Raw genomic sequence first — 21,354 nt, forward strand, 5'->3', positions numbered from 1 at the left:
TCGGCCAAGCGGAAAACCCATGCGAACATCTTTGTACTGTACGTCAATTGGTCATAAACCATTGAATGCAGCGTACTGTACTCTATGTACAGTTTATATATAGCGTGTATGTACACCCCCCTTGCAACTCACATGCCATCTCATCCCGCGGGGAAGTGGTTATAAGCCGACGCAGGGTAATTGCTGCTTAAATTGCATAACTGCTCCAACTTCCCATACGGACTGTGCTGCTTCTCGCCGATTGACTTCCGTCAATTGATCGACCGCAAGCCACGCTTGCTTGCCCGTCACACGCGCTCGCGTAACGCGTTCCCTATTGCTTTTTTCTGCGGGAGACATGAATTAACATCTTTGACCGTCACATCCCAGTGTATGGATACCACCAGCAAATAAGGGTTTCCAAATTTCTCCAAAAACGGTCCGCCGAGTCCATCTCTGTCCATCATGGGTGTGCTTGCTCCTCTGCAAGCATAAAACCCAGACAGCAGCCATCTCCAGCTCTCTCGCCATCCCGCACGAGCGCCTGCGTCCCAAAGCAACCTTCAGCTAGAAACAACGAGAACATTATGGACATCTCCGGCATCTACATCACCAAAGCCCTCTCCTCAGGCCTGCTCGCCTACTGCGTCATCCGCGTAATCGCCCCACCCACCACTATCTCCGCCGCCACGGCCTCCGACGCCCACGACCCGGTCTCCTCTTCCACCAAGCCGCGAGACTCGGTCTCCCTCCTCGCGACGCCAACCGCGCTGCGCGTCGTCCTCAACACCGTCCGCATCCTCTTCCCGCTGTTGACCGTGCTGTATGTCGCGCAAAGTAGCGCGGTTCGTGAGCCGTGGTCGTTGGCGGAGGTGCTTGCGCTCGCGACCGGGGCGTTTGGGGGGTGGTTGAGGGTGGCGTCTTATAGGGCGCTGGATAAGTTCTTTACGTATCGGTTGACGATTCAGAAAGGTGCGGAGGATTTTTGGGGTGTCCACATCCGCGTGGAACCTTCTTTTCGTACAACAAAAACCACCTCCAACTCATACTCATATCCTGTACCCTTTTCTCCTTAATCCTTGTTAGATCACACCCTAGTCCAAACCGGCCCCTACAAATACCTCCTCCACCCATCCTACACCGCTCTCGTCCTCACGGGTCTCGGCTACGTCGCATTCCACCGCAGCTCGCCCATCCTCGCCTCAGCCTGGTTGTTTGTGTCGTTGACGGCGCTCGCCGTTCGCCTGACGGAGGAAGAAGCAGCGCTGGCGGAACACTTTGGCGAGGCATGGAAGAGGCATGCCGCGGAGCGGTGGCGTCTAATTCCTGGGATTTGGTGATTCGGGAAGAAGTCCTACATCTCGTTTCAAGAATAACGTAGCTGTGAGCAGATTAGTGTTGGCATACATAGCTTGGGCAGTGAAAATGCGGGAAATGTAGTCTAGATTCGGCATAGCGGCATAGCCAGTTTTAAGGGGATACCATAACCGATTACCCACCATCAAACTCCTCAGATGGCAGAAGCCCAACTGAGAAGCTAAACACGATAGAAGGAATAACAAAAACATGTATATGGTATGGATACTTCTTGCAAAAGAATCAGATTCATCCGCCTACTCGACATGCTGAAGGCCCCACCCGTATTCGAGGCCCTTTTGAACAACAGAATCGTACATAAATATTTCCCAACTCCGATTCTCCGTTCTTGCACGTGGCCCCAAGTTCTCTGCGCTAATCGTGAAAACCGTCATGCGCTTGTACAATGGATTCGCGTTGGCTACTCCCATCTATCGGCGTGGTGATTGTAAAGTTTGCCCTGGGGTAACCGCGGAGGGCGGCCGCTTCGAGTGGACTTGGCAAGGGAGTCGTCCAACTTCCGATAGCTACACCGTCCTGCTGATAGTTTCTGTGCCGCAATGCCTCGTCATTACACCCGTGAATGCAGCTGAAACCGCGTGCGATCAGTATCCCCGATCCGGCCGCGGTTGTTGGCCATTAGCGCTGGGCATTGACAGGTTCTTTCCCGTCGCTGGCGTCGCCCGAGAACTACTCCTGGCTAGATTGGGATCTGAGTACCCGTATTGTGGGGATGCGGCGCTGGTGGGTTGCGTGCCAGCTGGGTAGTACCCATACTGTTGCTGTTGGTTGCCAGGGACCACTGCTGAGGGGGTGTTCGAGGCGTAATTAGATTGGTTTGTGGTGGTAGGTCGAGGGGCGTTGACGTTGCCAGCGGACCGGCGAGGGGCGGCGGCGCTTGTCACGGCATTAGCTACGCCGGTAGCATTGGGTGCGCGCTGTGCACTGCGAAATTCATTCTTCAATTCAACATTCAGAACGTACGTAAAGAAGTGGCACACTCACCGTTCTGCGTCTCCTACATCATTGGCTTCTCGTGAAGATGGAGCATCGCGCCCTTCCTGCTGCTTTCGAGTTCAGAAAACTGTCGCACATCGCGATTTGCCAAAACATTGTAGAAAACCAACCTGATACTTAACCACTGTCCAATCAAAGACATAATCATATTGGTAGCCCTCACGGATGAAGAGATCTCGAAACAGCTTTCGGAGGTAGCTGTAATCGGGCTTGTCGTCAAAGCGCAATTGCCTTGTGTAGTTCAAATACATTGCAAACTCGTTCGGGAACCCTCTTCGATGGACAACGGATCTGTAAGCCGCAGGTATTCTGAAAGCCAGAATGCAAAGGAGGACGTACCTGCACAGCACTTCGGTGGGCGTTGTCATCTTTTTCTCCATGATACGGTCATACTTTTGCTTTTTCGTTGCCGCTTTCAGCCCTTGCCACGGCAACGAGCCTCGGGAAAAGTACATCAAAACATAGCCCAGAGACTCGAGATCATCGCGGCGCGATTGTTCTGTAGCAGGAAACACATCAGAAACTTCCTTGGTCATCTGCGTGCGTCCTGGCCATGAACATACCGACTCCCAGGTGAGTATTGATACTCGCATATCGAGCTGTGCCTGTCAGGTTCTTGTTCTCCTTGTATGGAATATGCAGATGTGTTTTCGGGTCGCGATATTTCTTCGCCAGTCCGAAATCGATCACGTTCACTTGGTTTCCGCGTCTTCCGAGCCCCATCAAGAAGTTGTCTGGCTTAATATCTCTGTGTATGAAGTTCTTCGAGTGGATGTACTCGACGCGCGAGATCTGCACAGGAATATCTCGCGTCAGCTCGTGATTCTCGACATACTGCTCTACACCGCCCAATATGTCACCGACCAGTTGATCTGCTAGCAACAGGACAGTCTTCAAGGTGAACTTCCTCCCACAGAAGTTGAACAAGTCTTCCAAGCTGGGACCCAGCAGATCGATGACCATGCAGTTGTAATCACATTCGATGCCGAACCATCGAACAAATGGGATGCCGACTAAGGAGGACAAGGTCAATTGGGGGGAAGTTGGAAGGAACTCGGCAAAGCCTCGACTACACATACCGCCACCCGCGAGACTTTTGTACACCTTGGCTTCATACTCAAGTTGAGGATGCTTTGCCTTGACCGCTTCGAGTTTTATTGCAACCTCTTCACCGTTTATGATGTTTGTGCCTGAAAAAGTGAGGTTATAAGTCCCACGCTCAATTTGTTCGTTCGGACGATATGTCTTCTGCTCCAGCGAATGAAGAAACGACCGTATGACCAGACGGCACTCCACACTCCACTGCACTCCACTTTTCCACCAATGTGATCGGCGTCACATACTCACCCAGGTAAATGTCACCAAATGACCCACTCCCAATTTTGCGACCTATCCGATATTTGTTCCCCACTCGCAAGTCCATCAACGAGTGGGGTTGGGAGCCACTTTGCGCCTGCTGCATCCTGCGACGTAATGTCTATCGCTGCCATGTGCAGAAAGGATAGAGAACGCGGGGCGTAGGTCAAAATCGGCAAGAACTCCACCGAGGAAACACGTGAGGCTCCCAAGGAGGTGCCTTTGCGGTTCCGCATAGGCACTATCGCCTTGGGATAATGGAACGGAACGACACAAGCGGCGTGCGAAAGCAGACCGTGGATGGTGGCACAACTCACCAGCTGATTGGTTTTTTTTGAGTAAAGCACGACCGCTGGAAGTTCGTTGACGTTTTGAGATTAGAGCGGCAGCCGGGTAGCTCTTTGGCAACGACGAGATGGTATAAAAACGGCTAGCGTGAGAGGCTGAGAAAAAGCGGCCTCCTCGACTGATGGTCTGGTGTTTTGCGCTCGGTCGAGAGCACGGGAAACGTGGGAAAGGCAAGCGTCAAAACTGGTTATTGGGTGAACGGCGAGATTTGATTGATGATTTTGTGAATTTGCCAAGTCGCGCTGATATGCGCTCGGATCAGCTGTGACTCTGCAGTGGCATGTCAAAAAGGCGTCAATGCACCGCACCGCTGGTTTCTGGTCCATCTGGATCGACACTCTTTCCTTCGGCAAGCGCGCTGACCCGACCAGCACATCGCCTCAGCAGAGTCAGCACGGTCTTCAGCTACGGACTGGGACCGTGACATTCCGGTTAGAAGGACTGGTCATATGATAAGCGCTTCATCTCTTTGCTATGTAAAGATCAAAGTACACCACAAAAGTACAAGATTCGCAACATTGGAATAAAGCTCACTAGGCCGGAAAAATTCGTATATATCAAGAAGGGCTCATTGCGCCTGTCCTGATGGTTTGTGCCTGAGGCTTCCAGTGCGCTTGTTGAGTTTGAGACGATTGGGAAAGTCCAGTGTATGGCGTTGACACATGTGGAAGACCTTCAGAGACCACGAACGCGCCTCGCGGGGTTCTCTCCGCTTTTGATGACTACTGAATGCTAATAACCTCGACCCCTTGCATGCCGTGAGGCACGAAGGTGTCCTGCCCACCGTGGAAGAAGATCCCGCGTCCGGCGCCCTTGGACACGGATCCGCTAGCTACCCTCTTCCTGTTGTTTCCGACGACGAGTATCTGAGGTGCTTCCTTTCCGACAAGCTCGCGAATGCACGCGCGGGGGTCGCCGACTCGGTATGTGACGTAGACGTCGACTGCCTTCTTTCCTGCCTTGCCGAGCTCCCGAATGGCTTGGCATGTGATGAGCTCGGCCTCCCCACGGGCGCGTAACTCGATGCTACGAAGCATTTCAGCTGCTGCAGAGTATGAACCTGTGAATTGAAGTTAGGATCAGTATCAGACACGGGAGCTGCAGTGACCGCATTTACGAACATGCCGCATACCTTTGAAGCCACGCTGTTCACGAACGACCCGCACAACGTACAAAACGTCGCCAGGATGGACCACTTTGTCGCAAGCGTACGCCAGGGTATTGAGGCCGTCTTGATCAGCCGCGTCAACGGCGACCATCACCTTCCGGCCCGTCAGCGGTGTAGCGTCAACAACTTCCTGACCTTCCCTGTGTCGTTCGACCGTCTCCGCAACAGACTCCGGTACGCGGTCTCCGGCATCGTTCACTGGGGTGCCAGGCCTACTGTGGGCAGACAGATTGCGTTCCGCATGAACTGTGAACGCGAAGGTTTGCTTGCCGTCGGCGTCATTGTTCTCGGACCTACACATACCGCAAATTAGTAATGGAAAAGGGAAGACGCTAAATGCCCAGAAACCATAGCGCCAAGTAACTTACGAGTGAAGGTCGGAAGAAACATTGAACGTTCCAGTCAATGAAGGGGAGGCTGGGCCCCAAGCGCTCGATGTTGTAAGTCCGGAATCGCCAGCAGGTGTAGATAAGCCAGATCCTGAGGGGTTGTAATGACCCCCTGGGATGAATGGGCTCTGTCTAGGACCATATACGGAAGGGCTCTGCTTGGGCGTAGCGCTAACACCGGAGGTCATTTGCTTAACCCATGCCTCTCGTGTGAAGGTGCGCGTGAGCGCCGGCCTTTCGACTACTGTCCTCAGTGGTCCATTGTCAATACCAGGGTTGGAAGACCCGACCAACCCCGCGAAATTGGCATCACCTTGTTCGGGCGCGTTGTCAGAGACTGCCGCAAGCTCCCCAACGACCTTCGGTTTGTTCACGTCTTCCTCCCCATATGGTGTATATTGGGAGCTATTTGTCCTAGCAAGTTGAGGAGCAGCGCCGGATGCACGGTATCGAGAGGTATCTTGGTATGAGCAGGCGCGGGAGTTTAGTTGAGGGCGACGCTGTTGAGCGACGCTTTCCATAGGGACCGGCATGATAGAATGGTATTGAGTGATGCGGTGCGCCAGACGTGGGGAAGGAAACGCAGGTGGCGGGCCAGAGAGACGTAGATATGAGTTGCGCGTTGAGAATAGACAGAGGCGAGGAGGGCCTGCAAAGACTGTTGCTTATTGCAGTTGGTCGTAGTCCAAGGTTACGCTGTGTTGCCCAATTCGGTGTGAAAGAGTCTTAGAAGGCTGACTAACACTGGTCGATCACCCCTTATATATGCACCGCCTGCGTCGTCTATAAGGAACTGTATCGGTCGGGGGAGCACTCCACAGCAAAACGCAGCACGCTGGAATGGAGAGAGGGGAGTTTGTAATAAAGCAGCTGTGGATTGCTATTTCCTCACCGCCCTGCATCAACCGGAGAGGGGAAAAAAAAGGTGTCCAACCCTTGTGGATTGATTGGGCGGAAGGGGGGCAGCACAGCTTGTGGCGATGCACGCTGGCTAAATCGACAGGCGTAGCCCTCACCACCAGGCGATGATGCAACCCCAGATTCTCAATCGGCCATCGGCAACAAAGGGCGTCAAACGACCTCACGTATTTATTCCCTTGTCCCCTGCCCGCCCTGTGGGTTCTTGGACCGCCTCCACTCCGGCGGCCCCGCACTGCCATGCTCACTATATGCATCTAGGTCGTCTTCGTGAGGGGTATCAACAATGAATCAAAGCAGGGAATTTTCCGGCCCCATGTCCTGCAAGGAAAGACGCGAGTGATGATTCCTTTCTAGAAACCCCCCAGAAATAACTCCGACTTCAAACTCAGGACCCGACTGCTTTCTCGTCCTCCACACCTCTGTCCGCACGGTACGTATATAGCCTTGCAGGGAGGTCGAAGGTGCACAGTTCTATATGCCTCAAAAAAGCATCTGAGGGTACATGGATGACGGTCACTTGACGCCCCAATCTGACGCCTGTTTTGGGCTTCCGCGTCATTTGCGCCAATGTCCAGACATCCAGACTTCATACTACCGGCTCCCTTCTACCTTACGTTTATTGTGTATGGAATTCCACTGCTTAAAAGCGTTTTGATGCGGGGGACAAATGGGAAGCCGGCGGTGGTGCCTGGTGCCTGGTGCTCCCCGCCCAGTCAGCCTCGATTATGTAAGCTGCATTTATTTATTTTTAGCGTTTTTGCGGCCACTGGTTAAGGGTTAAGGTAGTTAAGCTGTTCATCGGTCTTTCCTTTCCGCTTCCCCTACTGTTTGAGGTTGCATGCAAAATCTCGCAGTCCTCGTCTTCTGTAGATCTAACACTACGTTACCCATAGGACCGGTAATAGTACGCACGACAGCTGGTTGGACCAGCAGACCAACGTCGTACGTACGTCCTTGTTTCAGTTTTTATCCAGCAGGGCAGCCACCCGCGGGGTTACAGCAACCAAGCCTCTGCCACTGTTTTCCTGGGCAAAGTCATTCCGGTAAGCGCATACTTTCGATAGGCAAAGCTATCCGGCAAGGGGAGTTCCAGGGCTACCACTTCTCGCAGAACTTCTGGAAAAGTTTTTGAAAATCTCGACTTCTCCACCGTATAACATTTCTTAAACCGTTCATTCATTCTCTTACCTTGGACACTTGCTAGAAATTGCGCCAGACTGCCCCTTCAAACCTACACCAACTCAGCGGCAACAAATCGCCTCTCATGGCCGCAACTTACGCAACCGATATAATTGGAAACTACAGTGGTGGGGACGAGAATATGCCCGCGGAGCAGAATGGGCGGGCCGCCAGCCGTCGGAACCGGCAGGAGACCGTACCCTCCACAATATACGCCTCAGGGTTGGCAAAGGCTGCTGTGATTGCTGCCCAGAATGGCCTACCTCTTGGGAACGGGGCAGACAGGCGGTACTCGGTTGCGGCGTTGTGGTCGATGGCCGCGGAAAACGACGTGGAGGTTGACGACGAGCTGACGCAAGCTCAGCGACGGTTGAAGGATCTGAAGACCAAGATCTCCGCACAGTCGAAGAAGAACTTCCTGCTGGAACGGGATGTTCGATTCCTCGACAGTCGGATCGCTCTCTTGATTCAAAACCGCATGGCGTTAGACGAGCAACAGGAGGTTGCTAGTCATTTGGAGGAGCTGGACACAACAGAAGGACACCTGCTGCCAGATGAGCGCAAACGCCAGCTGTACGGGAACCTCTTCTTCCTGCTGCAAAACGAACCCCGCCACATTGCCGCTCTAGCGCGGTTGGTCAGTCTCTCCGAAATCGATACCCTCCTCCAGACTGTCATGTTCACCCTGTACGGAAACCAGTACGACTCGCGAGAAGAGTACCTGTTGCTCTCCATGTTCCAAAATGTTCTGTCATCCCAGTTCGACGCTGCGACAGATTTCGGAAGTCTTCTACGCGCCAACACCCCCGTATCCCGGATGTTGACCACGTATACACGGAGAGGGCCGGGGCAGACATACCTGAAGCACGTCCTGTCAGCGCGGATCAACAAGCTAATTGAGATGCAGGATTTGGACCTGGAGATCAACCCTCTGAAAGTTTACGAGCGAATGATCGAGCAAATCGAGACGGCCACGGGCAAGCCCAGTGACCTGCCGAAATCGATCTCCCCTGAGGAGGCGTCCCAGCATCCCGATGTTCAGGCTATCATCGCACCGCGCTTGGTCACGTTGATGGAAATCGCCGAGTCATTCCTGACAACCATAATGGGATCCCTGGACCAGGTCCCATACGGAATCAGGTGGATCTGCAAGCAGATTCGGTCGTTGACCAAGGTATGTCGCATTCGTGCCAGCAGTAATGAGAAGCAGGGCACAACAAACCTAATCCATTTCACTTCATAGCGGAAATATCCCGACGCCTCCGACCTGCAAATATGTTCTCTCATTGGAGGGTTCTTCTTCCTCCGCTTCATTAACCCTGCAATAGTGACACCACAAGCCTACATGCTTGTTGAGGGCAACCCCGCCCAAAGCCCCCGCCGCACTCTCACTCTCATCGCCAAAATGCTGCAAAACCTCGCGAACAAGCCAACGTATTCCAAGGAAGTTTACATGATGTCCCTGAATCCGTTTGTGGAGCAGCACAAGCAGAGGATAAATCGCTTCCTGAACGAATTATGCGAGGTTGGAGACTTTTACGAGTCTTTGGAGGTTAGTATCGCTTGAAATTCCTCAATGATCTGGTTAGAACTTGCTCCTAACTCATTCTCTGCAGATGGACCAATACATTGCATTATCAAAGAAGGACATCACGCTGAACATCTCGCTTAACGAATTGTACAATACCCACTCTCTATTGATGCAACACATGGATGTCTTGGTATGTTGCGGGCCCCCGTCATGTCGCAGGAAATCCAAGCTCAATGAACGGTCTCCTTCTTCATAGGCTGCCGCCGACAAGCACCACCTTCGCATCTGTCTCCAAGACCTCGGTTCAGCACCCGCCCAGGTTCCTCGTGCTGAGAACAAAACCGTCGAGCTTCCGATTTTCTCAAGATGGGAGCAGCCAATCCCGGACTTCCCCTCGGCCATCGCAGACAGCGAGTTGACATCCAGCGATATCATGTACATGGACACCAAGGCATTATACGTTCAGATCATTCGTACCATGCCTGGATTGTCATCTGCAGTGGTCAAAGCGGGCAACAAAGGCAGTGCGGCATTCAACTTGGCGCGCGTTGCCGAGAGTGCGGCGACCTCCCGTGACCCCACCCTGGTCAAGAAGGGCATCAAGGTCCGGGAGATGCTCTACCAGTTGGACGAGGTTATGCCAGCGGAGCAGAGGCAGAACCCGAACCGGTACGCTCTGATGTGCGACGAAATCCGACAGGAGCTCGTGCACCTCGGAAACCTGAGAGAGAAGGTCGACAAGGAGATCGGATCTTTGGAGTTAGTCTTCAAGACCATAATCGATCACAACAACTACCTCCGATCACAGTTGGAGAGCTACAAGGCGTACCTCCAGAACGTCCGCATCAAGTCAGGGGTCACCGGCTCCAAGTCATCGAAGGCTCAGGTGCAAGGCCCGTTCAAGTTCACACACGCCCACCTGGAAAAGGACGGCATCATTGTGGAAAGCAACGTTCCTGACAACAGGAGGTCCAATATCTTCTTCAACATTCTGTCGCCACTGCCAGGGACATTCATTATCGCGCTCCATTATAAAGGTGCGTTGTCTTGACTCCTACTCTCTACTCTCTTGAGCATTCTGACTTACTTCCGTAAACCTTGTTTAGGACGCGAAAAAGCCATTCTCGAGATGGATCTCAAACTGGACGACCTGCTCGAGAAGCAGCAGCTGGGTGTGACTCTCCTGGACCTCGAATACGTCCAACTCAGTGTCAACAAGACCCTGGCTCTTCTCAACAAGACTTTCTTGAAGCGTTAATTACGCTTAGCTAGAAGGACGTTCCCTCTTCTCAACCCACCGCCGGACGTTGGTTGATTTGACTCTGCTCTTTATCTAGACACTAGACATTCATCACTCTCCTCCCAAACCGTTTCTTCCACTCTCCCCTTGTATAGTCATCAGTCATTATCCGTATCTTCATGTTTTCCCAGTTACCTTAGCAAGTAATTCTAGAGTGTTCGTTTATTCAAAAGAATATCTGACCACTGTAAAGTCCCTGAATCGCTTTATCTGGACTCTGAATACTGCGCCCCCTGTGGAGAGAAGTACATGTTACAGGAGGACACAGTGCGCCACGTGCGGTACGCAGCTCTCCGTCCACGAGGACATGGCGCACCCCTTTCAGCCGAAGGAGGATTTCCAGTTGGGCACTTTCTGGACCCTGGCCAACCCGTCCGGGTCGGGTCGGGCTTTGGCCGGCCCGGTGCCCGACCCGGCTGGGCCCGGCCCATGTACGGGTTTGCCGGGTCGGGTCACTTCGACAGGGTTTGACGGGCAAAGTGTCAAATTTCACTGAACTCTGGGTACTCCGCAAAATCATGGATGGTCCTAGAGACGCTTCCTGAGAAAGATCATCCATCCTGGATGGTAGGGTGATGGTGCAAAGGTCAGGGTTGTCACTTGGGTTTCTCGATGGTTCGGGAAGGGGTGCAGCCCATATGATAGGCAACCCGCCGGGCCGATGGGCCATGTCAAGGATGACCCGTAGCGCGACCCGGCCGGGCCGGCCCGCGGGTCGCCCGGGTCGGGTCACGTAAGGGTTGGATCCCTAGGCGTGTTGATGGAATTACGGATGACTCGCGTTTCGAAAGTGATGGGGGCAACAATCAGTCACAGGCAGCCCCAGCCTGATAAAAGTTGATAACGGGAGATTGGGAGTGCAAGGGCGAGAATGGGTGGCTTGGCTTGGGCTGGCTGCGCTGACTCACGGCGACTCACGCACCACTCATGCAAGGGGGTTGCTTATCGTTGACAAACAACTGTGAGTTCTCCTCACGCTTAACATCTTCCTCACCAGCAACCGAACCCTCGGCGTTTTACATTATTGGGAGGCAATGCATGCTTCGTACGCTGCTGCTGCTCGTTCGGCAATAGGTTCACCCAATCCGCAACCTGCCCTTTCGGTATCGCGAAACAGGTTCGGCAGTTGAGTTGACAATCTCTTCACTGCCATAGTACATATTGTTCCACTCCTAGGCCAACGAAGGAGGATGATTTTCAGCCATCTATCATCAAAAGATGGCAGATGACGGATTTTACGAATATAATCCCTGTGTCAAAATACTGGAACAGTCAGGACCAGCAAGATTCGCGACTTCCACTGGATACTATGAACTCAAACCACTCAGTTGCCATGAGCCATGTGGGGATTCATAAAAGATTCACTGACAAAGTACCAGGATCCACTTTGATCGGCTGTAGTTGGCATGCGGCCTGCAAGATGTCTATTGATTCAAAGTCAGCTTTTCTGATCGACATCGGAATCAACAAGAGGGCACTGAAAGGGACGTCCAGCCCACGAAACGGAGGGAAGCGCCATCTACTTCAGTATGTCGATGGTATAATCAAGATCAAACTGGTAATGGATTGCTGAAAGATTACGTACCATTTCGATCTTTTTTTATTGACATGTGTGACCAGTCTAGATCGTCCAAATATTAACTAATGAATGACGAAACTTACCGAGATTGCTTAGATGACATTTCCCAGAAGCATATGTTTCGAGAGACATATATACTTCTTTTGAGGTGAGGTGATAAGCGTGTATACAGGCAATAATTTTGGATTTAATTGACGAACGCCTTCAATGCAGGAAGCAATATCCTGACTATTTCGCGAGTGTTAAGTTCAACATTCGGCAGAAAAATGTTATGGACGACGTGCCCATACCATAATCTTACCTACTGAGAGCTGCCATTGTCAAATGCCAATATCAAACGCCAATGTCAAACGCCAATGTCAATGTCAATGTCAATGTCAATGCCAATGTCAATGCCAATGTCAATGCCACTCCGCCACTCTTGTAAGAGGAACACACACATTTTGGCTTAGTGGTTAAGACACCTAGCTCTCACCCAGGTGGCGTGGGTTCGATTCCTACCTTCCCCAAACATTTTTCTCTTCTTTCTGTGACTGTACCACCTCTCCAGGGCGTTCCGAGCAATCGGGACGATTCCCTTGACATCTCTCCTCTCATTTTGCCAATCCTCCCGCAATATCGCCACTCCTCCTCTCCCCTCTCATTTCGCCAATCCCTCATTCGCCGCTCCTCCTCTACCCTGTCCATCTGTGAGCCAATCTCCGGCCATTTGTCGACCCCCCCAGTACTTCTCCACAGCCAGCAGCTGTAGCTTCCTCTCTACGCCTGCTACGCTCGCTCTAGGCTAGGGAGCAGAGCTGGCACTCACTAAGTCCCCTCTTGTTGTTGTCTTTGGTCTGCTGGGTTGTTTATCCATAAATAGCCGCCCCCTCTTTGTCCATTCCCTTCCTCCCCAGCAGATCAACACCAGTTCTTCTCGTCTCTTGTTCTAGTCCTTGTCTCTTGTTTCGCCAATACAATCTCTTGTCGCCCATCGCTCTCGCCTTGTCTTCCGCCTCAGTCGTCGAGATCGTAACAAAAAAAGCCTTTGTGCAGATATGCGGTAAAGATGCTGCGTCCACTCCTTACGATTTGTCAAATGCTTCTCAACGTGAAGTTGCAGGACTCCGTATCACTGAGCATTTGATCCCGAGTTCCCAGTACAGAAGACTTACATCATATCACGACCGAGATTTGATTGAAGCTGTCAGACTGCTGCCTAATCCCGATTTTCAGACAATCATAGAAGCTCTGACAGCCATGGATATATTCTAGAAGGGTTTATAGTATCTCACTCTAAAATATATTCCTCCCAATCTTTGCCCTTTATCTGCGTTATCCCCAGTCGATCCACGCTTTCCTTCGCTCTTCTTTGTATCTCTATCAGCGCTTCATCAGGATCCTTTGACAAGGAGCTATCTTTCTCAAAAGGGACTTTCCTAGCATCTAAGGATAGCATTTCTAAGCGCTGAAGTAGTAACCTTCCCATTGTTTCTATACAGGAGTCAGGCATACTTAAAACAAGGCTTTTTAAAAACATTCCTTTCTTACCCTTAAATGTTTTTTCTGACAACGCTAACCGCAAAAATTTGCTTGGAACCTCAGTCAAAACCTCGCGCAAACTCCTATCAAGCGAAGTATGTAAGGTCAGAGGAAACGTAGACGATATTGGGCCCTTCCGAGAGGGCTGAGAGCAGTGTATTGTAGTGAAGAAAAAAGTAGGAAGCTCTTTGCAGCGGCCGCTTGACTGACAGCTTTATATATGGGCTGCCAGTGGGGCTTGCGTGGCTTCAGTGAGGCTTGGCGCCTTATGTCATGTATCACCGAGAGCTCGGGTGGCCAGCCCGGGTCTCGGATCAAGGAGAAGTAAAGAGATATAATATGAAATACAAGTGAAGATGAGATATCACCGACACCCGGGGCGCCGCCCGAAGGCTTTTCTTCCCTTTGGGAGTCACCCCAGAGCGTAGGACTCCAATATAATTTATGCTACACGTGATCTCATGCCCTACACGCTTCCCCGCCCTATGGTGACACCTGCAGCACCTCATTACAACCCCCTTAGAGCCAAGTGTCACTCCGACACCGACCGCACCTGTCAGTCGCTCCCCGCTGTTACTTGATGTTTAGCTGACACAGGTGTCGGCCATGAGGAGTGCGCATGGCTCTACTGGAGCGGCTGGCGTCACTGGTGGTCACCACGATGGCAATCAGATCCACGCCGGTATGAGGTAGAGATGGTTCGGCCGCAGCTGGTCGTGGGGCGCTATGGTCCTTGTCCATGCGGCATATAAAAGGGAGGCAGTAGTCCCCTCAGCACCTTCCCGCCAGTCCTCGGACTTACATTTCTTGCTCCCAATCTCGTAACCCCTCACCGTCGCCGTTCCTCTCTCACCATGGCCAGCGTAGCTCCTCCTGCCAAGCCCACCGCCGCCGGCCCGTCATCGGGCAAGAAGAAAGTAGGCGAGGGCCCCACCAAAGGAGACAGCCTGAAGAAGGCTCTCAAACGACAGCGAGTGGTGAGTCCACGGAGGGCGCCCAATTGACCGATCTTACGTGGTTTGACCAATTTTATCTCAGGACGCCACCGAGGTGCACTCGGACAGTGCCCCTGAGCCCCCGGCTCTACCGGCCCGACCTACGCGTTGGAACTGCAACACGTACCGCCCCCGCAAGATGTTCCTCTCGGCGTGCCAGCACGTTATATGCCGGCCTTGCATCCTCCCGCTCTGTGATGACACCGTAAGGAACCGCATGTTATGGGTGGTTCCCGCAAGGTGACTGACAGCTCACATCTCTTCCCAACAGACCAACACGCCCGTCGGGGAGTTCACGTGCGGCTACGTTGACGGTTTCGGGGAGGAGTGTGAAGCGCCGCTCTTCTGCCAGGCGCTACCCTGCACCTGTGTGTGGCCCGACTGCGATTGTCTGACCCAGGACGTGCAGGTCTTCCCCTGCGACCACATCCAGTGTATGGGGCATGTCCGCGCGTAAGTACAACAGTCGTGAACTTTTGACAGGTTCCGATGTTGACTTGACGCGTTCCCTTTAGCCAGATGAACGTCCAGCAGTTCGTCCCGCTGCGTTGTGGCATGGGGACCGCCTGCCACGGCACACGTTGCCAATGGTCTTTCGCCAAACAGGCTGGTATTTAGCCTGGCATCGTCGTTCTTCTTTCTTGTATATATATTTTGTTGAATTTGATCTCTTCGGAGCGTTTCCCTTGGGTACTTCACCGATCGTCCTGAGCCCTGGTGCCTCGCACCCGCTCGCATAGGCCCTGGTACCTCGTACCCGCCCGCATCTTAGGCCTTGGTATTGCATACCCGCCCGCATGAGCCCCGACACCTCGCTTGCCCGCTCGCATAGGCCCTGGTACCTCGTACCCGCCCGCATCGTAGGCATTGTTATTGCATACCCGCCCGCATGAGCCCTGACACCTCGCTTGCCCGCTCGCATGGCCCTGGTACCTTGTACCCGCCCGCATCATAGGCCCTGTTACTTCGTACCCGCCTGCATCATAGGCCTTGGTACTAGTACCCGCCCGCATGAGTCCGTAATGGTAATGATCATTTCGGACAGTAGAAACTCTGTTTTGATGTATGTACAAGGTTCCAGATACGTTTACGACGACGAGAGACTGCCGCTCCTCTTCGCCTTGGTCTCCCAAGTCTCCTGGCGTTTGACGGCTTGCTTTCGGACATATCGCTTGTGGGCCGAGGTGTTACAGACGTGTCGGAGTGGCTCCCAGTGTTCTGGGACACGTCGAAGCCGGCCCATCTGACCAGGAACATCTCGGTGTTGCGTACCCACTTGGAATCGAGGATGTCTTCAACTCGGTGTTCGAGTTTGCCGTTGACTTCCTGGGGGGGTGGCGCGTCCACTTTTTGGTATGGGCCGTTCTCCGGAGGGTTGTACCCGCGTAGGATGTTGACATGGAACACCGGGTGTAGTCCACTGAACTCGTGGGAGAGCTCCAGCTTGTAGGTGTCCGGGTGGGGCCCTTTTCCGCTGACGGTGAAGGGCCCGATCCACAGCGCGGGCAGCTTCTTGTTTCGGGCCGAGATACTCTTGATCTGAATGCCTTCGCGGTTCAGCAGGACCTGGTCGCCTACTACAAACGCATCCGTATTCTTGTTTTTGTCGTAGTATCTTGCCTGCCTGTCCTGGGCCTCTCGGAGTCTGTGCTGAACAATGCGGCTCACCTCGGTCAGTTGCTGCATGCGCTCCTCAATGCACTTTCGATCGGCCTGTTTCAGTTGCTCTGTTGGGTCGCTGGTACCCCATTGGTCTGGTACCTTTGGGATGTACCCGATGTCGATCTCGTACGGTGACATGCCCGTGGAGGTCTGGGACGTCCTGTTGTAGGTGTACTCAAGGAGGGAAGCATCTCGCGCCAGTTCGAGCCGGTGTAGTTCAGGTAGGGGACCATCATCTTCTTGATTGTCTTGATGACATTCTCCGTCTTGCCGTCGGTCTGTTGGTGTCGTTCCGACGAGAGTTCCTGCTCTACGCCGGCGCACTTCAGGAGGTTCTTCCAAAAGGCGCCGGTCCATTGGTGTCCCAATCGCTGATGATCGTGTGGGGCATGCCCGTGATGCGGAAGGCCTGGTCAAAGAACAGCTGGGCGAGTTCCTTTGCCGTTGCCTTGGCATGGGTCTCGAGGAGGATTACGCGGCTGGATAAGTAGTCCACCAGGATGAGGACGGCTCCCTTGTCCATGACGGACTCGTCTCCCGCTTCGCCCCCCTTAGATTTTGTCATGGGGAAGTAGATGTCCAAGCCGACGCAACGCCAGCGCTCGTCGGGGACCGGAATGCTGCGTAGGAGCCCGAAGTTGGAAGCCTGCTTGTTGCGTTGGCAGTCGGGACAAGTCCGGACGTACTGGTGGACCTCGCGCTTGAGGAGGGGCCAGTAGTAGAGCGCGAGGAGTTTGGCGCCGGTGCGCTGGACACCTGAGTGGCCGCCGTTGGCCAGGGAGTCATGATAGAACCTGAGGAGGGGGCCCCGAAGGCCCTCGGGGACGGAGCAGCGGCCATGCTACAAAACAAAGCCGCGGTCGTCACGCGTGAGGCGGCGCGCAAAACCCGAGAGGGTAGAGGGGTCATCAGGGTTTGTCATGGTGGTCTGCAGGTGGGCGAGGGTGTCCTTGCAGAACATGTCATCGCCAAGTGCAGTGAGCCACTTGGTGTCGGTAGGGAGGCGGCCGGTGATGTCCGGTAGAGGTGTCCCGGTGACAATGGAGAACACTTCGACGTTCATCTGACAGCTGGCGCACTTCGGGGCGTACCGTGGTGTGCGGCTGAGTATGTCGGCGATGTGATTGAACTCGCCGGGGAGGTATTCGATAGTGAAGTCGTAGTCCTGAAGGAACTCCACCCATCCGGCCTGGCGCCGGGAGAGATGAGGCTGATTCTGGAGGTATATGAGGGATTCATGGTCGACGAATGCACGGAATTGGCGACCGATGAGGTGATGGCGGTTAGCGCGGATCACTTTGTTCAACGCGAGGAGCTCCTGTTAGTGCACCGGGTATCGGGTGTCGGCCGGAGCCATTTTGCGTGAGTAATATGAGATGACGCGGAGGCGCGGAAGGTTATTGGGGCCCTTTTTCATGGTGGGCAGTGGGTTCAGCATGGGAAAGTCGCCGTCCGTGCCCTGACGATCCAGCCATGAGAAGACGTAGGGGAACTTATCGGGGTCGAAGAACGCCCGGCAAGGGGCATCGGCGACGAGCGCCTTGATGGTGTTGAAGGCTGCTTGTTCCTTGGCGCCCACTGCCACGGGCGGGTGCCGGATTGAAGGTTGGTCAGTGGGAGGGCTGTGTCAGTATAATGCGGAATGTATTCCTTGACATAGTTGACTAGCCCCATGAAGGAGAGGAGCTCGAGGGCGCTGGTGGGTTCGGGTCGAGCGCGGACAGCCTTGACCTTGAACGGGGCGATGGAAAGGCCATCCTTACCCACCATGTGCCCGCAGAACTGACCTGGTCCACTGCCCACTGACATTTGGATGGTTTACCGTGAAGGCCGTGAGCCGAGAGGGTCTTGAGCACATCAGTGACATGCCCGATGTGGGTCCATGTCGGTGCTGAAAATAAGGATGTCATCGAGGTAAGAGATGAGGTATGAATCGTACTTGTCACCCAGGAGTTTGTTCATGAGGCGTTGGAACGTCGCGGGGGCGTTCGTCAGCCCGAAGGGCAGTACGTTGTACTGGAAGTGGCCGAAGCGCGTCTGGAAGGCAGTCTTCTCATGGTCTTCCTCCCGCATGAGGATGCAGTGGTAGGCATCGCGGATGTCGATAGCGGTGAAGACCTTCATGCCGACGAGGCGGTCCCGAAGGTCGTTGAGGTTTGGGAGGGGCGTGGCGTCCTTATGGGTCATCTTGTTGAGGGCCCCGGTAGTCGATGCAGCAGCGGAGGCCACCGTCCTTCTTTGGGGCAAACAGTATGGGTGCCCCCCAGGGGCTCTTAAAGTGGGAGATCCACCCGCGGGATGATAGGCGCTCGAGTTGCTGCCGTAGCTCGTCGAGTTCGTCGGGGGTCAAGTGGCGGAGTGGGAGCATGACAGGCTTGGAGCCGGGCTTCAAGTTGATGCTGAAGTTGTCGTCGTCGCGGTCCGGCGGGAGGCCGGTCTGTTCGGTGAAGAGGGTATCTGTAAACTGTTCCAACGGGCGAAGAGGGTGGTCGGGGGCGACCGATGCGAGTGGATCCCCCGGGTGGTATCGGAGGGGTGTCCGTTGCCTTTCGGTCCGCAATGATCGCACATTTCTTTGCCTCGACCGTGCGAACGAAGTTAGCCTCTGCTTCGGCGACGTCCGTGAGGGTGTCGTCTGTGGCCAGGTCCACCTCCGTGTCTGTGCGTGAGACCCATGCGGTATAGACCTCGGTGGCCTTATTCCTCTTGATTCCTCGCTTGAATTGTTTGGCCGTGAGGAAGCCCTCCTCATTTAAGGCCGCGCGCTTTGGGTAGAAACGGCGGGGGTGAGGGCCCGTATGAGGTTCGAGTAACCGGGCCGCGCAAGCGCTGGGTTGTTGCCATCGGCGGGTGGTAGGTTTAGCTCGGAAAGTTAGTACGGTTGCGTTAGCCTCAATTGAAGCGCCGGGAACCCATTGTCGCGCCATAAGCGTATGAGGTCAAGGTCCAAGATGTAGGGTAGCCCTAGGATAACATCCGCGCGGATCGGGGCCACGACAAACGGGACCCGAGGGGTCTTATGAGGTATTCATTCCTCCGTGAAGACGGAGAGGTTGGCACAAATCATCCGCGTGGTGCCGTATGATCCGGCTTTGTCACCCCAGCGCACCTCAAGGGGCATGGGACAGTCGTACGTGTTAAGATCATGGCGTTGGGCAAATGAGTCGCTAATGAGCATGGTATTGCAACCAGTGTCTATGAGGGTGCGGCAGAAGATGCCGCCGACACGTCCATGGACCTTGAACGTGAGCTTGTCGATGATGGGGGTGGGGCGGTATTCCGGAATGGTGTCCTGCAGTCGGGGTCCGGTAGGTCCCTCGGGTTATCTGGACGCTGAGGCGCTGCAGGCGGTCAGGCCCTGGGCAGAAAATCCTGACTGTCGATGGAGTATGCGCGGCTCGGGGGCTTCCGCGGCCAAATGAAACTTGTCGTTGTCATCATTGAAGGCCTTGGCGGGCGCCGCCGAGATCTTGAGTCGTCCGGGTTCTTAGGGCACGCCCGGGCGTAGTGGTCCTTGCTGCCGCAAGTGTGACATTCGCCTCGCTGAGTTTTCCTCTCCTTCCCAAGGGGTACTCGGTTGGAGTTGAAGGTGGGGGGCGTATCGCGCTTGTCGCAAGCCTGGCCGGAGTGGCCGTTCCGGGTTGGACCCGTTTGCCGTCTCCGAAATGTGGGCAATCCCGTCGGCATAACCCCCGATGCGGAAGGCCCTCTGGGCGGCTCCCTGAAGGGTCTTGATGGGGATGTCTTCGTCCTCATTGCCCTGTTGTAGGATGAACTGGTAGCACTGCTCACGGATGCGACGTCCGACCTGGTGGAAGGTCAGCCCGTTCAGGAAGTACTCACGTTCCTGTCGCGGAGTGAGATGAGATGTTCCTTTTTGGGGAGGATAACGATCTGTGTGGTCAGTACGTTGAAGGCCGGAACGTAGTCGGACATGCTGTCTTTGAACTTCAGGGCGGCCAGTTTCGCCTCGACCGAATTACGGAGGTTGGCGGTGGGGTAGAACCTGCGCCTGAGTGCCTTCAGGAACCGTTCCTGGGTGGCGGAAGGCTCTCCGGAGCGAGCCTCGAGCTTCCACCACTCAGCGGCGTCTCCCAACAAGTGGGCTACGAAGTGTTTCACATCCCCGTCCTCTGTTCTGAATTCGGTAACTTCCAGATAGCGTAGGTGGGCGTCGACGAACTCGTCCAGTTTGGCGACCATGTCTTTACCATTAGCCTTACCGTCAAACTTGGTCAGCATCTTAGCCAAGGTGGTTCGGAACTCCTTCTCGGTGGCCGCCTTGCGCTTACGCTCTTCGCTAGCCGCCAAATGGTCCTCGCGGCTAACCCGTACTCCAGCGAAGGGGCTGTCATCTGGGCAGTCCCTCTCCAGGCGCTCGAATTGCTGCTGGAGTTGGGCGTTGGTGTTGGCCAGCTGGGCTAGGATTTGGAGGATTGTTGCCTGTCCGTTCTCTTGTCGGGCTGGGGTACGGCTCGTGCGCCGCATGGGGGAGCGGCTTCGGGTCCTCGCCGGGGAGCGGCTGCGGTAGCGGCTTACTCAGCGGCTCCTTCGACGGGGGGGGAGATGCTCCTGCGACTCGTCGTCCGCGCCTGTATCGCTCTGGCGTCCGATTCTGGCGTCGAGGGTCCGGGCTTCGACGTCGACAAGGTGAGCGTGAGCTGGAGTGCCTCCTTCCAGGTGGCGACCACGGGGGTGACCCCCTGCGCCTGTGCAAGGGGCGGTTACGCTCTGCGGGGCCGTTGCCTTGGCGTTGGTCGCTGTCGAGCCGTTGCGCCCTTCGATGCGGGTGTTCAAATGGATCAAGCTTTAAGCGGTCATTGTTAACTATCGCAGAGCTGACGGCGGTATTAGCACCCGCCTGAGAGTTGCTCATCGTAGGTTGCCGGAGAGATCTTTAAGGATGGTGCTACCATGTAATAATGCTAGGTCCGTTGCCAGAGGCTAGCTCTGTCTCCGCTCGATGTATTGAAAGAATTCTAGAGTTTCTACCTCCGGGACGCCGCCCGAAGGCTTTTCTTCCCTTCGGGAGTCACCCCAGAGCGTAGGACTC

General features: G+C 54.4%; 4 protein-coding genes and 1 pseudogene across 5 annotated transcripts; 3 read left to right on the forward strand and 2 right to left on the reverse strand.

The window, feature by feature from the left end:
- Positions 1-336: 336 nt before the first annotated feature.
- Positions 337-1,524, forward strand: EV422DRAFT_315369 (uncharacterized protein). Its single transcript, XM_053066221.1, has 2 exons — positions 337-951; positions 1,066-1,524. Exons 1-2 carry the CDS (start codon positions 567-569, stop codon positions 1,317-1,319), a joined length of 639 nt encoding a protein of 212 aa, XP_052928176.1. The 5' UTR covers positions 337-566; the 3' UTR covers positions 1,320-1,524.
- An 887-nt stretch (positions 1,525-2,411) lies between these two features.
- On the reverse strand, positions 2,412-3,814 carry EV422DRAFT_493271 (casein kinase I; the record flags this gene model as incomplete). The annotated part of the gene is made up of 6 exons (XM_053067662.1): positions 2,412-2,625; positions 2,692-2,851; positions 2,916-3,144; positions 3,217-3,365; positions 3,432-3,542; positions 3,700-3,814. The coding sequence occupies 6 exons, from the start codon at positions 3,812-3,814 to the stop codon at positions 2,412-2,414; spliced, it is 978 nt and encodes a 325-aa protein (XP_052928177.1).
- A 1,048-nt stretch (positions 3,815-4,862) lies between these two features.
- EV422DRAFT_315434 (uncharacterized protein) lies at positions 4,863-6,255 on the reverse strand. Its single transcript, XM_053066222.1, has 3 exons — positions 5,927-6,255; positions 5,593-5,857; positions 4,863-5,517 (listed from the first exon to the last, which is right to left on the reverse strand). Exons 1-3 carry the CDS (start codon positions 6,144-6,146, stop codon positions 5,142-5,144), a joined length of 861 nt encoding a protein of 286 aa, XP_052928178.1. The 5' UTR covers positions 6,147-6,255; the 3' UTR covers positions 4,863-5,141.
- A 1,600-nt stretch (positions 6,256-7,855) lies between these two features.
- On the forward strand, positions 7,856-10,502 carry EV422DRAFT_492978 (Rho GTPase activation protein; the record flags this gene model as incomplete). Its single annotated transcript, XM_053067638.1, has 5 exons — positions 7,856-8,887; positions 8,957-9,265; positions 9,330-9,434; positions 9,501-10,281; positions 10,351-10,502. The coding sequence occupies 5 exons, from the start codon at positions 7,856-7,858 to the stop codon at positions 10,500-10,502; spliced, it is 2,379 nt and encodes a 792-aa protein (XP_052928179.1).
- A 2,063-nt stretch (positions 10,503-12,565) lies between these two features.
- Positions 12,566-12,634, forward strand: EV422DRAFT_t41 (annotated as a pseudogene). The gene has a single exon. The product of its transcript is annotated as a tRNA-OTHER (tRNA).
- Positions 12,635-21,354: the final 8,720 nt, after the last annotated feature.

Source organism: Fimicolochytrium jonesii (genome assembly GCF_025526975.1).
Source record: "Fimicolochytrium jonesii strain JEL569 chromosome Unknown EV422scaffold_4, whole genome shotgun sequence".
Taxonomy (NCBI): domain Eukaryota; kingdom Fungi; phylum Chytridiomycota; class Chytridiomycetes; order Spizellomycetales; family Powellomycetaceae; genus Fimicolochytrium; species Fimicolochytrium jonesii.